Source organism: Emys orbicularis, chromosome 2 (assembly GCF_028017835.1).
Source record: "Emys orbicularis isolate rEmyOrb1 chromosome 2, rEmyOrb1.hap1, whole genome shotgun sequence".
NCBI lineage: Eukaryota > Metazoa > Chordata > Testudines > Emydidae > Emys > Emys orbicularis.
Genome location: NC_088684.1, coordinates 213,317,248 through 213,338,633, shown reverse-complemented (window position 1 = coordinate 213,338,633; position 21,386 = coordinate 213,317,248). Strand labels below are relative to the sequence as shown.

Here is a 21,386-nt window from a genome sequence, read left to right as displayed (position 1 = left end):
TACATCCTATAGAGCACAAATATATACTTATTAATTATTCAAAGAAGGAGATGGGGCAAATTGAACTCAGTTCAGCAAAAGCCCTTCTACTACCACAGTTAGGAAATTTAGTCACATGGCAGCACAGTGTCTAGGTAATAATGATGACAGATCTATAGTGGACTTCATGTAGTTTTTAAACAGACCTCGTGAGAGTCAGCTGATCAGAAAATGCTTACAATCTTTGATATTTGGACTCAATGGTGAGCTGAACTCCAGCACCCTTGAACTGCCCCCAAATCAACACAGCCACCATGCTTTGTTCCTCACTGTCCCTTATGCATGCAATCCTCTATAAAAACTAATTCACGAGGCCACTTCTCTGTCCTCTGAAATTTCTCTTAAAGAACAACCTATGCTGTGACACCATATGAAACTGGGCAGCTGACAATGGATAGGTTGCAGGGCTGTAGGGTTAAAAAGTTAATATAATTAATGTACATAACTGGTTTGTATCCCTCTTCCCTACTATTCATATGTCACTTAATTTAGAGAAAAAGAAAAAAAATAATGCAATGGACCTAACAAAAAAATACGCATATCACTCCCAACCCTCTCTGTTCCCATCCCCTGACCGCCCACCCCGGAACCTCCACCCCATCCAACCACCCCCTCCTCCCTGACTGCCCCCCAGGACCCCCGCTCCCTTACCCAACCCCCCCACTCCCTGCCCCCTTACCAGCAGCAGGAGCTCGCAGCCGCGACACTCGGCCAGAGCCAGCTGTGCTCCCCATGCTGCCCAGTGGGCAGCGGGGGAGGGGGGTAGCGGGGGAGGAGCCGGAGATTAGGCTCCCCAGCCAGGAGCTCAGGGGCCGGGTCGGATGTGGCCTGCGGGCCGTAGTTTGCCCACGTCTGGTTTAAAAACATCCAAAATTATTGTACAATGTCAGTGTAGTAATTTGAGGTTTTGTGGGGTGTTTTTTTTTTGTTTGTTTTTAAATCTGCTCGAGTTTCATTAAGAGGTAATCAGCTTGAAGTGATGCACCCAGCATTATATATGATGCATTTTGCTCCAGGTAAGACAGTAAAGCTACTCAGCATTCAAGAGCTCAAGATAGAATTTTAAACCAGAGAATATAGACCTTAACAGAATTTGATTTTGTATTTTGTGTGAGGCACCTAATTACGTTTCTGTACATATGTTAAGTGACATGCAATTTATTTAATAGCTATTTATTAATAGAAAATGAAAATGTTGTACTGTAATCGTTTAAATAAGAGGCAACATCTATCATCTTAAAACACACACACCCACAAAACATTGCTGTCTGTCAACTTTCTCCAAATAGCACTACAACCTCAGAATTAGTTGCAAAAATTACTGAAATTAAAATTCTAAATGAAAATGTAGAATTACTCATGTCACACCTAAATCCACATACACACATGGATTTTATACAAGAAGCTGTATTTACCTGACATGTGAAAGACATAGGGTGAAAGTAAAGTCCTGGCCCTGATGAAGTTAATGGCAAAACTACAATTGACTTTAATAGGTCCAGGATTTCACCCATGATGGTCGGTAGTCCTAACAAAAAGGCAAGAGAAGCCAACTTTAAATGGTATTTCTATTTCAGGGAGCAGTTCTGATTATTTGAATTTGGTATGTCTTCCAATTGTGACTTCTATGTCCATGGTCTTTCATAGACATGTTTTTTTTTCCTAACAAATTAATATGAAGGTTTCATAAGAACTTCAAAATCACATTATACTTTAAATAGAAACCTCACAATAGGTGCACTACAAATATTACAGCAAAGGTTGGCAGAGATACGAGCTAGTTAGAATCAACAAAAATCTGTGATTACAGAAAAAATATATAGGCTGAAAATTGTTCTACAAGGCATCAGGTAAGATATCAAATACACTTCTATCATTATAAGCAATTAGGCAGTATCTTTTTTAAAGTGTTCTTTGATGTGAGATGTGCTATTTCCATGCATAAGCAATTCAAATATGGCCATTTTACATCTGAACTGCACTTTATCATCACTTCACTTATGTAAAAAAGAGAAAGTAACATTCTTTTATTTCTCTAATCCACAATTAAGAATTGTTGAGTCCTACATTTTCTCTACAAACAAGTTTGCCACTGAAGTAGACAACAGAAAAAAAATCGAGTATATCATATTAAAAGTAAATATAAGCTTACCTAGCAGTGTACCAGAAATTCAGTAAATAGGAGGTTTAGGATTAGTAGCTAGGTACCGGCCAATAAGAAGCCAATAGTGATAATACATTAGATTTTATTTTGATTAGACTTTTATCCCAAACAAATTAAAATTAAAACTCTTCCCCCCAAAAGAGAGTGAAGACTGACTTCTCCCCGTCATTGTTTCTGGGAGAGAAGTCCATTGCAGAATAAGCAAAAGAAGGCACTGCAAAGAAACCTGCAATGTGGAGAACAAAAACAAGGATATGAGCCTCCCCAAATCCCTGGAGGACTTGAATCTGGAGGTAGGAATATGCGAATGGCTCTCTTGCAGCTGCAGCCCCTAGATGTTTAAGAGCCAGTTTTAGAACCCATACTCACAAGGAAAACTTCAACTGGAAAAATCTGGAAAGATAACTTGAGAAAAAATTACACAGAGAGAAGGATGCTTTGGATTGGCAAAGGCCACTCTGTGAGAAGACCCATTAACAAGGAGACAAAATTAGCCTACACATTTTCAAGAGCTGCTTACATTTATTGCAATTTTACAAGTATGAAAAAACGCAAATAGAAAGAAAAAAAAAAGTGTCATCATTGTCAATCTACTCACTTTCTGAACTACATTTTGAAACGAAAACAGAGACCAATTTACTGACTTGGTTCTAATCAATAAAGTGAGTTAAAATTAACTGGAAGAAGTGCAGTGATTTCAGGGACAAGAACATCCATTTGTTCTGAATACGAATATTTGATAGCATTCAAATATTAGCATATATCAGCACACTGAAGACATAAGTGCAATATATAGTTCCACAGTAAACCTCTGCCTAGACTGTTTCAATTTAAGATTCAAATCGAATGAGAAGCTATTTTTTCTTATAGTTCTTTTTTGTGTTTGAGTGACCTCTGGTGGATGTTTGTACAACAAAAACAAATTGTTCTTTGCGGGTCGCCTTGAATATTGAACTTTGCAAACTTTTATCAAAAGGTACTAAACTCCTCAAACAAGAAACAGAGGGACTGTGTGCATATAGAAATTTAGAAGGGATGATTTTTTTTTCCCTCTCAATGTGTGCACGATTGTAACGTTTGGGAAATGTGCCAGACTGACAACCTGCAGACTGAAATCCTCTATTCACTGATCACAAACACACACACACACAAACACACACGTAGTTAAAGATTGACAATACTATCCCACCCAGGGGAATCAACCTTATCCTGAAGGGACTATTTCTAAGGGTAAGGAGATAGATTAAGTCTCTATGCCCATTCAGGGCTTGATCCTGCTCCTATTCAAGCCAATGAAAAAGCCCACGTTGACTTTAACCACGTGGATTCAAGCCCTTAAGACCCTGGCCTCTCAGCAAAGATTGTCAAAACAAGTACTAACCAGGGCCACCAATGTTAGGTTTTGTGATGTGGATAATCATTCTCTGGGAACTGGACTGAGACCAGTCACTTCACATTAGGTATAGTTTAGATCCCCCAACATGTTCTGGCTGGCTTCAGCCTGTTGTGACACCCCAGCATGCAACTTGCTTCATCAAGACAGCTATCTCAGAGTTCTAACTGAAGCATTAACTGGCTCATACAGAGACAAGGGACATTATTTTTTAATACAATTCAGAGTGCAATTTTGAAAGGATTATTTTTAATATCTCAAGGGCATAGAATTATCATCAAACATCTCAAAACTGTGCCTTACGCTTCAGAAAACATCACTCAACCCCAGCATGAATTTGTGGTTACATCTCAACCACAGAGCCCTGCTGGTATATGCACTCAGCTCACATGGTATCAGTGCAGGAGCTAGCCAATGTCAGTTTAAGGGAAATAAACCAAAAATTCCCAGTATTAAAAAATATATTTTAAAAGTTACTGGTATTTATGTTCTTTGAAGTCAGACTGTCCAGCTTTGACACTGCTGTGATGACTCAATAGGCACCACAGCAGGCACCACTTAGAGCTCTGCAGGTCTAAAGATCTCTGACAGGTCCCTCCTATTCTTCCTCTACTGAGCCAACCTTACTTTGGAAAGTCAACCAGGTCTTCGTACAGTTTAAAATGATTTTAAAATGTATATATTTACAGATTACTTTGAAGGCATCAAAACGTTTGCACTGGATTCTGCTAGGATGGGTCAACTGTCTGGTCTCACAATATGTTTATTAAAGCTGAACAATACTTTTAATCTGTAGGTGACTGAAAATAAAATTCTTCTTTGGGAAAAATGTATTTAGAATAAACTATAATTAGGGCTAGAGTAGCAAACATCTTATGAACAATCTTGTACATACAAGCTGGAGATGAACGTTCACATAGGATACATTTTCCCAGCTAGTCTACCAGAAATATTAAAAATTATCTGATCCAGATACCAAATGGCTCTGGAAATGACAATGACAATAGCTCTTCAGTTTGAATGTGCCCCAGATAAGTGTTTAGACCCAGGACAAACTACTGAACTGTTGCTGTTTGGAATTCATCCATACTCTCAAATCTATGGGCTTTTGAATTTATACGGAAGATCACCAGAATGGGACATAGTCTGGACAAAAAGTAGTACTAGCTCAGTGCAACAACTGTTTAATTTCTTCCTTTAAAATCACTTAATGGAAGTATGTTTCATGAGTGTTTGATATTCCACACTTTAGATGGGATAACATATCTGCTATACTAATTTGATGGGAAATGGCTGGCCATATGTGTTTTCAATAATAATCTACTGGATGTAAAGATTTCCTAGGCAAATACCTGAAACCAAAAACTGTATGTGTATCTTGGAACTATCCTTTAATGTCTCTGGTTTCATTAAAATAATATCAGAAAACATTGCCATATCTGAGAGAAAGAAGTTAAAAGTGACACTGACATTGCAACCTGGAATTCAGGTAGGATGCAGTTGGTAATAGTGCAAGCTTTTGAAGTAATCTAGAGTCTTTCCCCTATTTCTGACGTGTGATTTTACAAAAATATTGCCAAGAATTGTGGAATAAGATTCCAAATTACCCAATAGAATTCTCATCTTTCTCAGAAGACAAACATACATCACAAAATGCTATATCAAGATAATTATTATAATTATAGATAATAATGAAATGATTAGGCACAATGTTCTCTATGGTGCATCCAGAAGAAGGCACCTGGAATAAAAAAAATAAACTAGATATGTACACCTCTACCTCGATATAACACTGTCCTCGGGAGCCAAAAAAATCTTACCGCGTTATAGGTGAAACAGCGTTATATTGAACTTGCTTTGATCCACCGGAGTGCTCAGCCCCGCCCCCCCGGAGCACTGCTTTACCGCGTTATATCTGAATTCGTGTTATATCGGGTTGCATTATATCGAGGTAGCGGTGTAGTTAGCTTTTGATTAACCAATGACTGTGTGTGCCTAAAGTGCTAAAACTTTCTCCTGAAGCCAGATCTGTATAATGAGGATGTGTATTTGTGTTAAGAGAAATTTTAGCAGCTGTTCATGTGCTGATGTCCACTGAATAATAGGAGCTATGCATGAAAATCTCTTCAGTTGTTGAATTTCACTGTTTTTGTAGAAATCACATCAACCTTAAACACTTTAGATAAACATGAATGATTGGCTCCCACCAAGTTCAGGAGTTTTATGTACATGTGCCATATGCAAATAGTAAAATAAGAATGAAATGTGTGTGTTTAACCAGTCTTCTGATTAAGTCATGTCAGCTATCCATCAAAATGTAAAAATTTATAAAGGATTCAAAAATGTAAATGGTATGGAATAAAAACATTTGTTTGTTCTCCATACTAAATGATTTTCCCTTGCACTATTATGTTCTGAAACGGGTGGTGGTGGAGGAATGTCAAACTGAGTTCCATCCCTACATCCTTTTTCCAGAATTTAGTTATCAAATTTATTTTGTTTTCTTTAAAACAATAGTAATAATAATTACCTTTGAGGATAACTTACTATTCAGAAATCCATCATATATTTTTATATTATTCCAAAATTCAGTAAAGAAATGTTGTGATAGACTAGTAACAAATCATTGCAAAACTGAGCTTATGAAAAAGGCTGTAAATACTGCAGTTCTGCCAAAATATATTTGGAACAACCACAAGTATAGCATAAATATATTACAACATGGATGTATACATTTAGCTAATAGGATGCACTATGTGTCCATTTTCACATTTGGTGGGGAAATAAAGCAGAGTTCAATAAAAGCTGTGAAAATTTCTGAGTTTGCGAATAAAAATATCAATAGTCTTCTGAATGTTTGGCAACTTAAATAATCAAAAGGTAAGTTACCTCAGTAACAGGTACATTTTCTTTAAGTTCAGTTGTATGCAATGCCAGTAAAGCAATCACTCTGGCTACTTTGGCACGTCTGTGAATTAAATACATTTGTTAGCTTCATGGGGAAAAAAAAAAAAAAAAAAAAATCAAACAAGTTCAAGATCCTACTTTATTTATAATGGTGTATTGTACACAGAGTATACAGTGCTAAGTGTATGCCGTTTTGAAGCACAATTTTACATTAGAAAAGCCCAGAATTTTTTCTTAGACACTTTATCCATTGCTCTTTAAAACAGCATTTTATTTCAGTAGCTCAATTGATTATGACTTAGGCAATTACCTGTGCAAAATGTCATGAATCTCCCCTTCGTACAATAAAGTGTATGTTAGTATGAATATTATCTAAATTATTCATTAATCACACTCATCTACATTTGTTTAAAATACAGAAAAGCCATCATAAGTCATTTTAAATCTTTGACTCCAGTTGTCAAAATAGATTCCATTGCCAGAAATGAAGAGCATGTCAGAAAATTAACTTTAGATAAGAGTTAAAACTACCTTTTTATTTTAAAAATAAGGAATAAAAAAAAAATCAAGCTTTCTATAAAATAACCAGCAGAGGGCATTATTCCATTATAATTATTGACAAGTTTGCTTCAAAGAAAGTCTCTGTCATTATGGATATTATACATAGTTATGGCAGGGGTCGGTTTGTTTGGGGATTTTTAATACACTACATCATAAACTACATTATAGAATTTGTAGATGTAAATTCAGATCCTTTATTTATTCTACTCAGTTTTGCATATTATTGTTGAGAAAAAAAAAATATTTTCCTGAATAAATCTAACAGCACATCCAATTTGTAAAAGAAATTGAGAAAGATATTAAGTTATTCTTCCTTTATCTAAATATCATTAATTAAATCTAATGAGGCAACTCTTAGAATACATTATTTTAAAAATAAGTAAAATCAAGCTAAAATTGGTAGTGGCTAAAATGTAATGGATCTTATTAGGCTTGAGGTACTGAAGAAATTCAAATCACTACACATACCACTATATTGTGTAATGTCTGTGGTCATTCCTCTTTCAAGGAAAACCAGAGCAGATGCTTAAGTATGCCCTGTAAAATATTCAGCAACAATCAGCATTTGAATAAATTCATTTGTAATAAGTTGTTTGTTACTTACATATCCCAATTTGGAGCTGCCCGCAACTGTTGTATTAACAACGGGAACTAGAATAAGGAATAGATAAATACACTTTTATTTCTCAAAAAATCCCTGTTAATGTAGAAGAATAAAGATATAAGTCTTATGAAAATACATATTTAGATTTTTTTTAAATGTCTATTTTGTACTCTGACTACAAAAGACCTTGGGTGCTGTTCAAACCCATTGATTCAAAAGGATGTACTGACAGTTTGGGGGGGGGGAAATCTTCAAATTTTATGTTCCTATCGTTTAAAAAAAAAAAATTTTTTTTTGAAGCTTTGCTTAAAAATATATTCCCAGATAAAAATAAATATATACTAGAAAAATTGTGATTGCCCACACACACACACAGGTAAACAGACTAGTGATAAAAATTTGAAATGGCTATTCATCTGAACTAAACCAACCAACCAACCAGCCTACAAATTCTCTGTTACTCTGCAATACAATTGTTTTGGCTAATATCAAGTCTAGTATCAACTGAGTATTCAACACACCATCTGGAAGGACTGTTTCCAGCCCTCTCACAGGCTCTATGATCTAATATGTCTCTGTCTCCAACTGTTATGATCTTATTTTGTCTATTGCATGTGTGGGGAAAACTCTGCCCTTATTACTCCACTATAATTGCAATTACTTTATTGAGGGCAGAATTTGACTTCAGTGGAGTTAGTGGCATACATGTAAATAAGGGGAAATTAGGCCATGATTGAAATTGGCCTTCAGTCAAAGAAAATAAACTGAAGGAAAAAAAATCTCAAAATTCAAAGCTATAAATTTATTTTAAAAGGCAGCTTGTTATAATTCTGAGAGTGTGTAGATCACTTCCATAGTTAAAATACAAAGAAGGGAAGTGCAAGTGTTTGCTATTTTTGCATACCCAAGACTGAAAAATGAATTAAGCCACCACCCAGAGACCAGCAAAATTAATTGCCACATACAGTTTGTTTCCTTAATGATTGTACATGTTTTAGAAAACATGTTTACCATCTATAAAGGCATGGTTAAGGAGGATTGTCTATAACATTTTCATATGCATATTTTTTCCCCAAAAGCAGTTTTCTGTGTTACAGCTTTTATAAATAACAATTTATAGCATCTTATAACATTTTGAGGTGCTATTAATGCTGGAGACAGTTTAAATAATTATTTAATTAACTCTATTAACTTAGTGAATAAGAAAAAAATTCATCTGGAGTCTAAAAGACAGACAATGCTCCATAACTTCTTTTCAAGAAACCTAACTGGTACATTTCATTGCTTTGTCCTTAATTGGCTGTACTGCATGTGTCTTTATACCAACAGTTCCTTAAAATAGAAGTAAAGGGCACCATTGCTAAAGGCAGCTGACTTTTGCTGCAATGGCTGGTATGTGAACCATGTTGACTCTCCGGGAACCTTACTACTTACCAGCTGTGAGCTGATTAACCTGGTTGCTACTTCCTTGTGGCCAGCCACAGTGCAGAGATAGCATAGCAAATTCAATTTAGCTCGCATTGCCCCTGTGTTCTTCTCAGTGGAGTCAATCAATGAGCACATTTGTTGCAAAAAGTCATTCCAGTCCATTTCTTTCAGAGATGATAGCTTCTCAACTGTACACAAAAAATGTCAGCAGCTGTTTAAAGATTATGAATTGCCATCTTTTGATTTTACTTTTAAATACTAAAATATAGTTATGTCCACATGAACCAAAGTAATTTTAAAACTTTTGGATCCAATCACAACTTTGATATTTACAACAGTATTAAGGCAAAGAATTTAATTATTTTATAGAATACAATTATGAGAATTATCAAAAAGACCAAGAGAAAAAAGGGGGTACAACACAACAGATGACGGTAAGTATACAAAACTATTTTCGAAGAGCAAAATCCATTAGGTTCTTATTCACAGTTTTGATTTGGTTCTTGCTTAGGTAAACCCACACTGCCTTCCCATGGATTAAAGGAAGTGATATTGTCCTCATTCATTCTTTAGTTTTTAATCAGATGTTGTCAATGGGAGTTCGCCAGAGCAACAATAAAGCAAAAATTAAGTAAAAGCCTGAGGAATTTGCTCAGAATCACAATTTATTTGAAGCATGTGTGCAGGTCTGCATCTGCTTAAATAGTTGTAGCATCAGGGCCTAAGTGATTTAAACAAGGGAGTCAGATCGCAGCTGGGATTAGAATTAATTTCATGACTCCCAATCCATTACTCACAACATGTCTACAAGGAAAGCCATGAAAATTCAATCAATCTGTAGAGCTAAGCAATCCTGTCCATTCCTTCTTGCACCTCTAAAACAAACAAACAAAAATTTTTTTTAAATGGTATCCAGACATTTTCATAGTGAATGTGTTGATTGTTCTTGGCAATATTTAAGGGGACTAATTATCTTCGGTTTTACACAAATTTTACTCTGGGACAACTCCACTGACTTCAAAGAAGGCACTCCTGATTTACACCAGCGTAAGCAGGGAGAGAATCAGACTTTGGGTATTTATTTTAACCTCAATTCTCATCTTTGAAAAGGAAAAGTTTAGCCCTCAGTGTTGGTATTCAGCACCAGGCTAAGCGTCTTTTTTACAAGATATTCTAACACTAGCCAAACAGTTGTTTGCCAGCAAAAATTAAAAAGCTGCAAACTATATAGCCACAAACACAATCTTCCAGTTGTTAAATAAATTATATCCCTTGTATAGCAAATGACACTGGAATCCATTTGGAACGTGGATCAAGCTTTTCAGCTCCATAGTCACCAGTTTCAAAGTTGGATGCCTAAAGGCAGGTACCTCAATCTACATTCAGACACCTAAATAAGCAGTCTGGAATCCAAGAGCTATTAAGAACCTTTTGTTCCCTTTGAAGACAATGAAAGTTGTGTGTGCTAAGCACCTCTGAATAGCAGATCACTTATTTACATTCATACTGTATTTTGGCAAGTAAATGTCTACCTTTAAATCACCCAAGTGTGAAAATTTTGGACTATGACTTTATCTTACAGAAAGTATTTGTTGCTGTTGTTTGGGGCCAAGGGATACTATATTTTAGAACGATAACATTCCAACAAAATCACTGCTCGATATACACATCATACCAAATGGAACAGAATCTTACATTATTCCTCACTCCCTACTCCCACCATACACAGCTGAGAAGCAAAAAAAGGAACATATTTTTAGCTGAAATTAATCTTCAAACATAATATATTTTAACAATACCTCTGTAAATAGACCAAAAGGAAATATTCCAAAGGAACTAGTATTACACTCCTGATAACAATCAGCCTTTTGTTTTTATAAATAACTTCACTTGATGCCAAAAAAAAAAAATAATGACTTTATGCTGGGCATTAGGAGCATTTCATAATTATAGGCAGGACTTGTAGCACCATCATTTGTTATGGTTCAGCAACTCTTCCCATTATAAGACCCTTATTAGTTGCAAAACTTTAACCATTTGGGCTGAAATCTTCCATGTCAGGTATCTGCCCCAAGCTGAAATTTTTCTGGAAAATTTCTGCCAAAACAATTCAACCCTTTCCAAGAATGTTTTGCCCAAGTTAAGAAATTCTGGCAACCTTTTAAAAAGTGTAGTGTCTCCATGCTTTGGAGCAGGGACTTGAAATGTGTCAGGGATGTGACTTTTGCTGTCCATGAAAATCCACCCAAATTTCATCACATTATAAGCCTTTGAAAAAAATCTCAGTTTTCACATGCTCCGTAAACGCTTCTTCAATTTTAGCAGCTAAAAATCTGCAAAGTTTCCAACCTCACTGCGCATGCTCTAGCCTCTCATAGCTTCTATTGCTCACCAGAATGCACATTCACCATCTCGGAAGAGCAACTGAGCATTTGCCAGTCCAATACTACAGGGATGAAGCTGGACTTTCCCTGTAACTGCTACTCTGGGGCAGGGTGGGGACAAGCAGGGAGCGTCTCTCTCCTGTGCTCTCAGTGACCCTTCTTGCTGGCACCTCGGCAGCATGGAGGAGCAAGCTGCCTAATCTGATTTGAGTAAGGACAAGAGCTAGACTGAGGATGAGGGAAAAGATAGATTGAGACATGGAGTCTAGTGATACTGGAACTAAAGGGTGGGGAGAGAAACTGTTACTGGCAGCTGTAGGGGAAGAGGCTGGGACTAGTTGGACAAAGGCTCAGAACAGTTGGGCAAGAAGACAGATGAGGGAAAATGGGGGGAGGAACTGGGAGTCACTTGTGTGCGAGTGAGAGCGCTGATCAAATGACGAGCCTGGAGATGGGGAGGACCCAGGACTGGCTGAAAAACGGGATTGGAAGAAAGAAACAGAGCAGGGGGAAAACTCAGAGAGAGCCTAGAGAGGGAGACTGGGACCCAGTGGGAGGCAGGAGGGAAGGGAAGATCAGGTCAAATGAAGAGTCAATAGGGGAGAAACTGGGACTGAAAAGAACAGTATGTGATTGTGTAATTATACTCTATTGTAATGCATATGCACAAGTGGGCTGAATTAAGGTTGCACAGGTAACCTTAATTCTGTCATTTCATAAGTTTCAAGTGCTTGACTTTGGAACCCTAATAGTGTTTTTAACGTTTTTAACTTGGTTTTCGTATGTAATTCATACTTAATTTCCCCCAACATCTGACTGTGTTTTGCAAATAAATTTGATGCAACTAGAGCAAAAAACCCTTGTATAATGAATTCCTGTAATTAAAAAAAGTAACTGAATCATGCAGTTCACTGTGAAGGGATGAACTTTTTTCCCTAGATTTAACAGCATAAAAGACACTGAGCTGAGTCACATGTGATCAGGCTCTCATGCACTCCAGCTGTCTGCTGGAAAATGTTGGGACTTTGATCAACACAGTTGAACACACTGACTCCCAAACCCTGGGAGAGTCCAGCCAAGATTTTCAAAAGGACAGGCTTCAAAGTCCTTATGGAGCCTTCTAAATAAAGTGATCTGATTTTCAAAAGTCTAAGCAACGCCAAATGGAGAGAGTTATTCCACTGATGAAAAGCATACATATTGTATTCATTTATTTCCTAAAGGTTTTAAATAAAAAAAAAAAAAAAATTTCAGAGGCAACTAAAGTTTTCCATAGCTTTAGTGTAATAACTGGATTTGAGTGCTTATTTTTTTTGGTTTGCTATTTTCTAAATAGGGCCTAATAAGTCTTGCTTTCTTGTAGGCTGAGCTCTGCAATTCATGAATAATACATTCTCTTTGAAACAAGTATAAACACAATAGAAAATGATCTCAAACTTTCTTTCAAACATTTAATATAACCAAACTACACTGTAAAACAATTACCAATTCTTCCTTGAATATATGTATGCGATTCATTATCACCTAGGAAAGTTATGAATTTCAATCAACAGGAAACTATGACGCTTCAGATGGAAAATTATGAAGAAAATGAAAACATGCTATGTAAGTATGTGCTGTCACATGAAGCACTTATACATGTTATCAACTTCAGCAGGACTCTACCTGAATGTGCTGGTATATGTAACATTTTTAAGTCAAATCTAACTGGTGCTTGTTTCATTATCTGGAAAAAAAACAAAAAACAGTTGTTTGACTCAAGCCTATTTTAGATTTTTTTAAAGCATTTGTAAACGTCTTTAAAGTAGAGAAACATATAAACACAGACAAAGATAGACAAAAATATATTTAGCACATACACAATATACAAGCCACTCCTACCATTATAATTTAAGTGTCAATGAGCAACAGGCCTAGAACCCAGGCCCACAAGGTTCATGGGAGCAGCCATGCTCCACAACCCTCCACCTAGCAGCCTATCAGTAGCTTATCTGACATCCACGTAGCCCAGCCCCAGTACAAGGCGCCACCCCTGAGGTCCAATTGGCTGAGTCCCAAAGCAGCTGATTGGCCACTGGCTCTGCTTAAGTTAGCAGCAGCACCAGGAAGCTGTCCCAACAACTGGGCTCCACTCCCCTTTGGACCATGCCTTGTGTTTCGTGCTTGCTGCTTGATCGTCTGGCTTTCTGACCCAGCTTAACTGCTGGCATCTGATTTATGGTTCCTGACCTCCAATTTGTCTCCCACCTCTGACTCCCTGGTATCCTGACCTAGCCTGACTCTGGTTCCCGATTCGTGGTTCTGATCTCCAGTTTGTCTCCTGCTTCTGACCTCCCAGTATCCCAACTCAGCTGACTCTTGACTCCTGCCTCATGACTGTGGACTCTGGCTTTAGTAGGTCTGGCAGCCCACAACCCACACATGACAGCTTGTTCAGACCACTATAACCCTGTGGGACTGAGCTCAGTGCAAGAAGGATGGACCCAGCAGCACAACCACAGTCACCAGAAGTATCAGACTCGCCCAATGTGGCTAATCAAGCACTGCAGGCTTAAGTTGCACAGCTGACCTCGGACAACCAGCAGCTGCAGGAGCAAGCAAGGCAAATCAGCACCGAGAACACTGCAAATACAGCCTGCTGCACCTTCCCCAAACAGAGGGCCTGTGATATCTTGGCCTGAACAGTCTGGTAGTTCCACAGGGTTTAATGAACCAATGCCATCTTCTGTTTCTGATGTGTCCCCAGACCTAAGCCTCTGACCCAGCCAAGGTGGCCTTGGTAATTGGCATGCTGACAGGAAGTGCATTAGATTACCCCCTGTCCCCCCCCCCCCCACTGGAAGGCCATACCCCAAGTGCTGTCAGACTGGGCCACCTTTCTCCAATTGATGTCAGGCATCTTTGAAGACCTTCACCGAGCTCAAACAGGGCCAGGCTGTTCACAACTGGATAGTCCCCGCAATGTGCATGGCCTACAATGTTTTCTAGGCTTCACAAACTTCTACCAGAGGTTCATTTAGAATTTTTCAAAACACAAGCCAAGCCCCTTACTGCCACACTCCAGAAAAGCATGCAGTTGCATTGGTCACCCAAGGTCCAGCACATATTCAAGCAGTCGAAGCTTGCCTTCACCGCAGCTCCAGTATTGGCCTAGCCAGGTGCAATGCAAACTTTTGTTGTGGAAGCAGATGTCTTTAGTATGTCAATCAGGGCAGTCCTCTCCCAAAGGCAAATACTGCACCTCATCACTTACTACTTGAGGAAGCTCACCCACGCTGAGCAAAACTACAAGATCTTCAACAAGAGCTCCTGGCAATTAAAATCACCTTCGAAGAGAAGCAACACTACTTGGAAAGGGCCTACCATCAGGTCCAAGTGTTCACTGACCATAAGAACCAGTGATTCCTGCACAGGGCTAAGTCCCTAAACCAACGACAGTTCCAGTGCCCTATTCTTCTCCTGGTTAAACTTTACCTTGACCTACTGCCCAGAAATGGCAAGGTCAACACCTTGTCCCAAAGATATGGCTCTGACCCATGAGGTCCCAATTTGGAATCCAAATTACAGTATATGCATCTCACTGTTTCCATGTCCATATCGAATCAATTCATGGGGGGGGGGGGGGGGGGGGAGAGAAGAAATCAGCCTCAATAACCTCTCATTTATATTGGTCAAAATCAGAGTTCCCACTAAAGGCAGAAGCAGATTTTTAAAATTCACAATTAACATTAGGCTTGATTAACTACCAGAGATTGTAGAAAACTCTGCTAAAGTATCATGTCCTTTTATTCCCTGGTGTTTACCTGAGAGTAATATTTACCTGGCAAACTGCTCTCAAACAAATGGTGGAGCCAAAGTTGTGGTAAAAGAAATTTTTTTCCAGGAAAATGTCTCAGAGACTTGACAAAAAGTCAGGCTCGGTCATGAAAACAACAAAACAAAAACAAAACCTACTTGATCAATCATTAAATGTCACCTGGTCCTGGGCCTATCATGGTATACAACAGGACATTTTGGACTGGACTTGAGTTTAAACCAGGTTAACTAGAATCATGTTTAAAAGTGGCCTTTACTGGAAAGATTCTAACACAGTTTCACTGGCCAGTGAATTCATGGATGAAATGCACTATCAACAACTTTACAAAGACAAGACAGGGACAAATGGACTCAGTCAAATCAAGTGTAGTTTTAAATAATGGAAAAAAATTCTTTCAAAACAACACTATCCTTAAAAGCCAACTTTTTAGATTGTTATAAGGAGGTGATAATAGGGGGACTTAAAATGGTGAAACCAAGGAACAGAAACTATTAAAAACAAAGGGGTTTTGTTTATTTTTCAGTTTAAAGCTTAGATCTTTTTAGTAAATACAGACTGTAAGCAATAGCCTTTCCACATTTAGAATGACAGCTGCCTCCGGTACAAAATATTTCAGTCCAAACACCTGCAATTTATTAATTAAAGTTGTTTAAAATAACTTGATTTTTTTGTACATAGAAGCCATCACAACATTCAGCACAAGTGGTAGTCTCTGCTCAAGACTCTCTGTACTAGAAGAGAAGGAGTTTTCCAGATCAGGATTAAGGTGCCATAGCAGAGAATTGTGAACATTTGTCCAGTGTTGCCTACAATTTTAGTCTCTCGTTTTCAGAAATATTCAATTCATATTTTTTAGAAAAATTAATCATATGTCTAAACCCTGCCAATTTTTCTGCACCCTGCAAACATCCCGCAACAGAAGCCCGTGTGAAAATCTAAATCCTAGTGTACAAGGATTAGTATCCAGTGAGAAGACATCTAAATCTACAAAGTTTCATTTTAATAAGCATACCTTTAAATAAATATCTGTCGAGACTAGATGTTACTGGCATTTAATAAGTGAATGCAAGATATCAAAAGGTAAATCTGCAAGGGCACCAAATGCAACATTTAGTAGCTTCCACTAATTGTGGGCAACCCTTTCAGATTAATATTTGATCCCCAAATAAATCAGTTCTCCATACTGACTGTATAATAGGGCCATACAAAACTGCAGAAATCTTGTCAAAAGGCTTAGCAGATGACTGGGTGGAGCTGTTTATGATGAGAACAATAAAGGAAAGGAAAAGAGTGGTCACCCTGTTTAAAGATTTATCTGTGCAATAAATAGCACAGCAAGTTCCTTAATCTATTCTTTAGTATCTTACTTTGCCATACCTTTGGATTGTCAATAATAGGGGTTACAAAAAGGTCAGATTCTGTGTAGATGAGCTCTTTCATCTTGGACTCCATGTCCTGCTGGCTTGAGTGTACATTTTTACCCTAGAACAAGAACAAAAATACAGTAGCCAGGTTTGTAAGAAAAGTTTTCAAAATTTTTGCTACAATATTTCTTTTAAACACTACCAAACTGCATTGTATGGATAACGCAAATACTCTGTGTTTGTATTATTTGCTTTATGGGAGTGAATAGCTTCCTTAACTAAGATCAGGTCCCACTGTGCTAGGCACTATACAAACATACAGTAAGAGAAAGATGCTGATCCAATAGAAATAGACAAGCCAGACAAAGGGTGCTGAGACAAAAGGAGATTACATGACTTGCCCAAGTTCTAAAAATCTTTCCAGAATCAAGGCCTTATATTCATTATCCGCACCCTAGTTACTGCAGCACATTCTATTACCATATTTATTTATTTTTTAATTCCCACCAACCTACAGACACACTTTTCTTAAATCTCTCATGAAATAGCAGGTATTTACATGCCAATTATATGGTTTATGCATTTCTTATTACTCAGTGAACATGTTTTGTATGGACAATGCCCATTACTTTGTCCAGTACATCTTTTTAATGTTCATTGGGGCGGGGGGGAATGAAATTTTATTTACACACCCCACCATGCCCAATTACCAACACCACCATTTTTGAAAAGTGTATTCAGGTGCTTAACTTTACACACTGTAAATAGTTCCATTCAGAGTCAATGTGTATAAATCGTTGAAGGATTAGAGCCCAAAATTTCAACAGTATTGGCCTTTTTAAAAATAAAGAAAAGAAAGTTGGGAACTTACAAGCAACAGTTATATAAATGATTAGAATAATATTGTCTCTAAAATCCTATTTAAATTAAATCCTTTTCTTTTATGAGACTTAGTTTTATTCATCAAACTGCATTTATGACATTTATGAGAAAATTGGAGCTATTATTCTCTCCCTAAAGTATGTTTACTCAATACACTAGTAATTACCACCGACTATCAGCTATGTTTTATGATCTGTAATTAAAATAATATTAACATATTCCTTTTGAGCAGCAAAGGTTGATAAATAAAAATAAAAATACATTATTTTAGACATAGGTATGTGTTTGTTTTAAAACAAGGGGGGGGGAAAACTAACAAAAGTTAAAACTGCCACATTAAATTAAAAAAATATAATCAGAAAATAAGTATCAAGAATATAACAGCTTTAAAATCCCCACCTTTTAAAAGTCATACAAAATGATAAAATAAGAGGAGTAGTCTTACAATTTATATATTTTGTAAGAAATATTTACATGTGAAAATTAACATTAGACATTCCAATAATAACCTTAAGAGTAACTCATATTTCTTTTTTCCCTACGCAATGCAGTTACTCACTAATGTGTTTAATAACTATTGTATGTTATACAAAATGACTAATATAAAGATAACACATTATACTTATATTATAAAATATTTTAGAAATTGTACATAGCATAATATAAGGTATATCAATTGTAGATCAGTAATAGATACAAAAATAGATCTTTCTGCAATATCGATAGTACATAATTAACTAAAATGTTAGTATTCTGAAATTGAAAGAGGTGTGTGCAATACACCTTAAAGACAGGGGCGGTGAGTTGTTTGGGCCCTGCCCCAGCCCAGAGCCTGCACCCCCACCCCCTTCCCACACACCCTCTCCTGCACCCAAACTCCCTCCCAGAGCCTGCACCCCCCTCACCCCCTTCTGAACCCTCACCGCTTGCCACAGCCCAGAGCCTACACCCAAACTCTGTCCCAGAGCCTGTACCCCTCACCCCCTCCTGCACCCAGCACCCAAACTCCATCCCGGAGCCTGTACCTCAGGCCCCCTCCCCCACCCAAACTCCCTCCCAGAGCCCAACCTCTCACCCTTTCTGCACCCAAACTCCCTCCCAGAGCCTGCACCCCAATCCCCTGCCCCAGCCCAGGGCCTGAAGCCCAGACCTCCTCCCCCCACCCAAACTCCCTCCCAGAGCCTTAGGCAGGTGGGGTGCGGGTTCTGGGCACCACCAAAATTTCTATAAATCTGCCACCCCTGCTTAAAGATACAGCTTATGTAGTCTGACTTTAGTTACTGTAGTAGATACATTAGTCCTCTTTCCACCGAACATGTGTTAAACCATCTTTCTATAACTCAGAACTTGAAATATTACATTTCTCGAGAGCTGTCTCTTACAGGTCAGAGTTAACACTGTTCTTGAAATATCTACTGTTAGTTTTCATACATTCAAGATTCTTTTAGTTAATGTATCAGCTGTAACAATATTGAAACTTTCTTTATATTACCTTATCTTTTCTATATATTTTTTCAATGTTATAATTTAAAAAAAAAAAAAAAAAAAAATCTAACACTCCTGGTAATAATGTTTTCTAATGTTTGTGTAACATCCTACAGTAACCTTATTACCCTTTTTATTTAATTAATTTATGTATTGGTCTGGCAATCTCTTTTATTTCTCTTAATTAAGGGGCAAGAGACGCTGAGCTCCCAAAGTTTGGGCTAGTGCAGGGGCAAGTTTGGCCCCTGGTGTAATTAACAGCAGCCCTGAGAATTGATCTTAAAATTCTGTAAATGTGTAGATTTGGGGATTTTTTGTTTTTTTAATTTCAAGGGGGAATGGAGTGCAAGTTGGCTTTATAATGGAATCCAGGTTGCAATCTTAACTATGGAAATATTACTATCTCACAATAATATACTTCTCACCTTTGTCAAGCATAAAGTTCTTTGTTCTGAATTCTGAGTTAAGGCAGCAGCAGCACTATTCATTTCTACTGCAGTGCTAGTCCTCGGAGTGGGACGAGAGCTGAAAGACATTATACAAAAATTAAAGAAGAGTGCTGATTAGCTTTCATGGATTACAAGACATATTCTGGATTATGAAACCTCTACATAATTCCCATTTGTGAGGGGAAAGTGTCACGGCTGACAGGCACAATATTTGTTCCATCAACCCAATATATACTTCCTGTTTTTAAATCCCCCATAATAGTTTGTTTTTTTCCCCCACCATCAACCCTCCAAACCAAAGGACGTAGTCATATTAAAATCCCATCTCCTAAACGTGATGAGTCACCAAACAATATCTCAAGGCGATTAACTTGCTGGATTGCAATGCACTTTATACTGTTCTCAGTGCTAAACAGCCAGCAGTGAGAATGGAAGAAGTATTGAAATTGACAAGTATTCTGATGGTTTTTGTATTCATTCTTTTCGTTTTCAAAATACTGTTTGTTCATAACATTTTTACAAAGTCACCAAGAAGATTAGGAGGACACACAAGGAGAGACCAGGGTGTTGTGATAAAAACAAATTCACTGATTAACCAAGCTAAGTGTTTGGATTTTTACCCCAATGTAATCCTTGCTTTAGACAGATCTTTCTACTAGATTAGTGAATGGTGAGGGAGGCTGTTTCTGAAACAAGCAAGTTTCTGCTTCATGTGGACAGAAACTAAGCCTCTTATATCAAAAATGAATCTCTCCTGCCTTGCGGCAAATGAAAAACACACACAGAATAGGCCCTCACCAACTAAAACTCATCATTTCAGTTTTTATTTAATGGCTCCTGGGGCGCATTGCACAAATAGCATACATAGCGACTGATAGCCTGTGCAGCACAACTGACAGGTCTTTGCAGGCACTATTTGTTGGCCTGGCTGAAACTGCAAGCTTCAAACACTCCACCCTATCAAGAAGCAATTAAAAATTGCTTAAGTGGTAAAGAGCATTTATGCATACATAAAGCAAGAATAGAAGTAATGAATAACAGATAAACCTAAATTTTTCTAATCCTGTTTAGCAAAACAGCCCAGAGACTACAAGATATTGCTATGAAAAACAGTAAAATAAAGCAATATTTAAATCGTGGGCTACAACATCTCAAGGGTTTCTTTATACTAACTACCTAAACACAATTTTCCGTACAGAATCATGAGCCAATCTGCTTGCGTACAAATACTGCATTCCAGCCTGCGCTCTTTTAATTAAAAAATAACATTTAAGAAGATACTCCATACATTTTTTCTTTTCTAGTTTTTTTTTTTTTTTTGGCCTTTAGTTTGTCATACCTAAGAAGAAATATGGACTCATTTGATTCACCACCAGGTGCACTTTTAGGCTGCAACTCAGATGGATTTTCTGTTAAAAACAAAACAAAACAAAACATGGAACTCATATTCATTTAAAGATTAAGAGGAATAAAATTTATGGAACAGGTATACTGCTGGGATTACAAGGCTGATTGGATTTACAGAACACACTCATCTGAAATGAGACAATATTAGCAATACATAATCTTACCTAGTTTGAAAGATTTATTAAGTTGCTTATCTGCTCGTGAGGATGACATGTCATTTGAATTTTTATGGGTATCCAATGGGTCCTTGGTATCTCTAGATACAAACAACTCCGTGGTTTCACTGTTGTTTAATAAGACATGCTAGTTAGACACTAGTTACTTAACACATTTCAAAAAATCAATACTATAGTGTTTTTATATTTGCACTAGTGTTCGCAATAGTGATAGATACGTTTCAAGAGACAAGATTCAAGATACATCCGTGCTATGAAAGTATTGTAACAAAATTTTTAAAACATTTTTATAAATTAAAATAAAAATACAAATAATGACCAGAAAA

General features: G+C 37.3%; 1 protein-coding gene across 1 annotated transcript in view; it reads right to left on the bottom strand.

The window, feature by feature from the left end:
• The window catches only part of ULK4 (unc-51 like kinase 4), a 426,845-nt gene that overhangs the window by 380,062 nt on the left and 25,397 nt on the right, over window positions 1-21,386 (bottom strand). The window contains exons 9-16 of the mRNA XM_065398954.1: window positions 21,049-21,167; window positions 20,817-20,886; window positions 19,454-19,553; window positions 16,675-16,779; window positions 13,146-13,206; window positions 9,103-9,284; window positions 7,669-7,715; window positions 6,486-6,564 (exon numbers count right to left, since the gene is read on the bottom strand). Of these exons, the coding sequence (XP_065255026.1) occupies window positions 6,486-6,564; window positions 7,669-7,715; window positions 9,103-9,284; window positions 13,146-13,206; window positions 16,675-16,779; window positions 19,454-19,553; window positions 20,817-20,886; window positions 21,049-21,167 (763 nt within the window). The remainder of the gene's footprint in view (window positions 1-6,485; window positions 6,565-7,668; window positions 7,716-9,102; window positions 9,285-13,145; window positions 13,207-16,674; window positions 16,780-19,453; window positions 19,554-20,816; window positions 20,887-21,048; window positions 21,168-21,386) is intronic.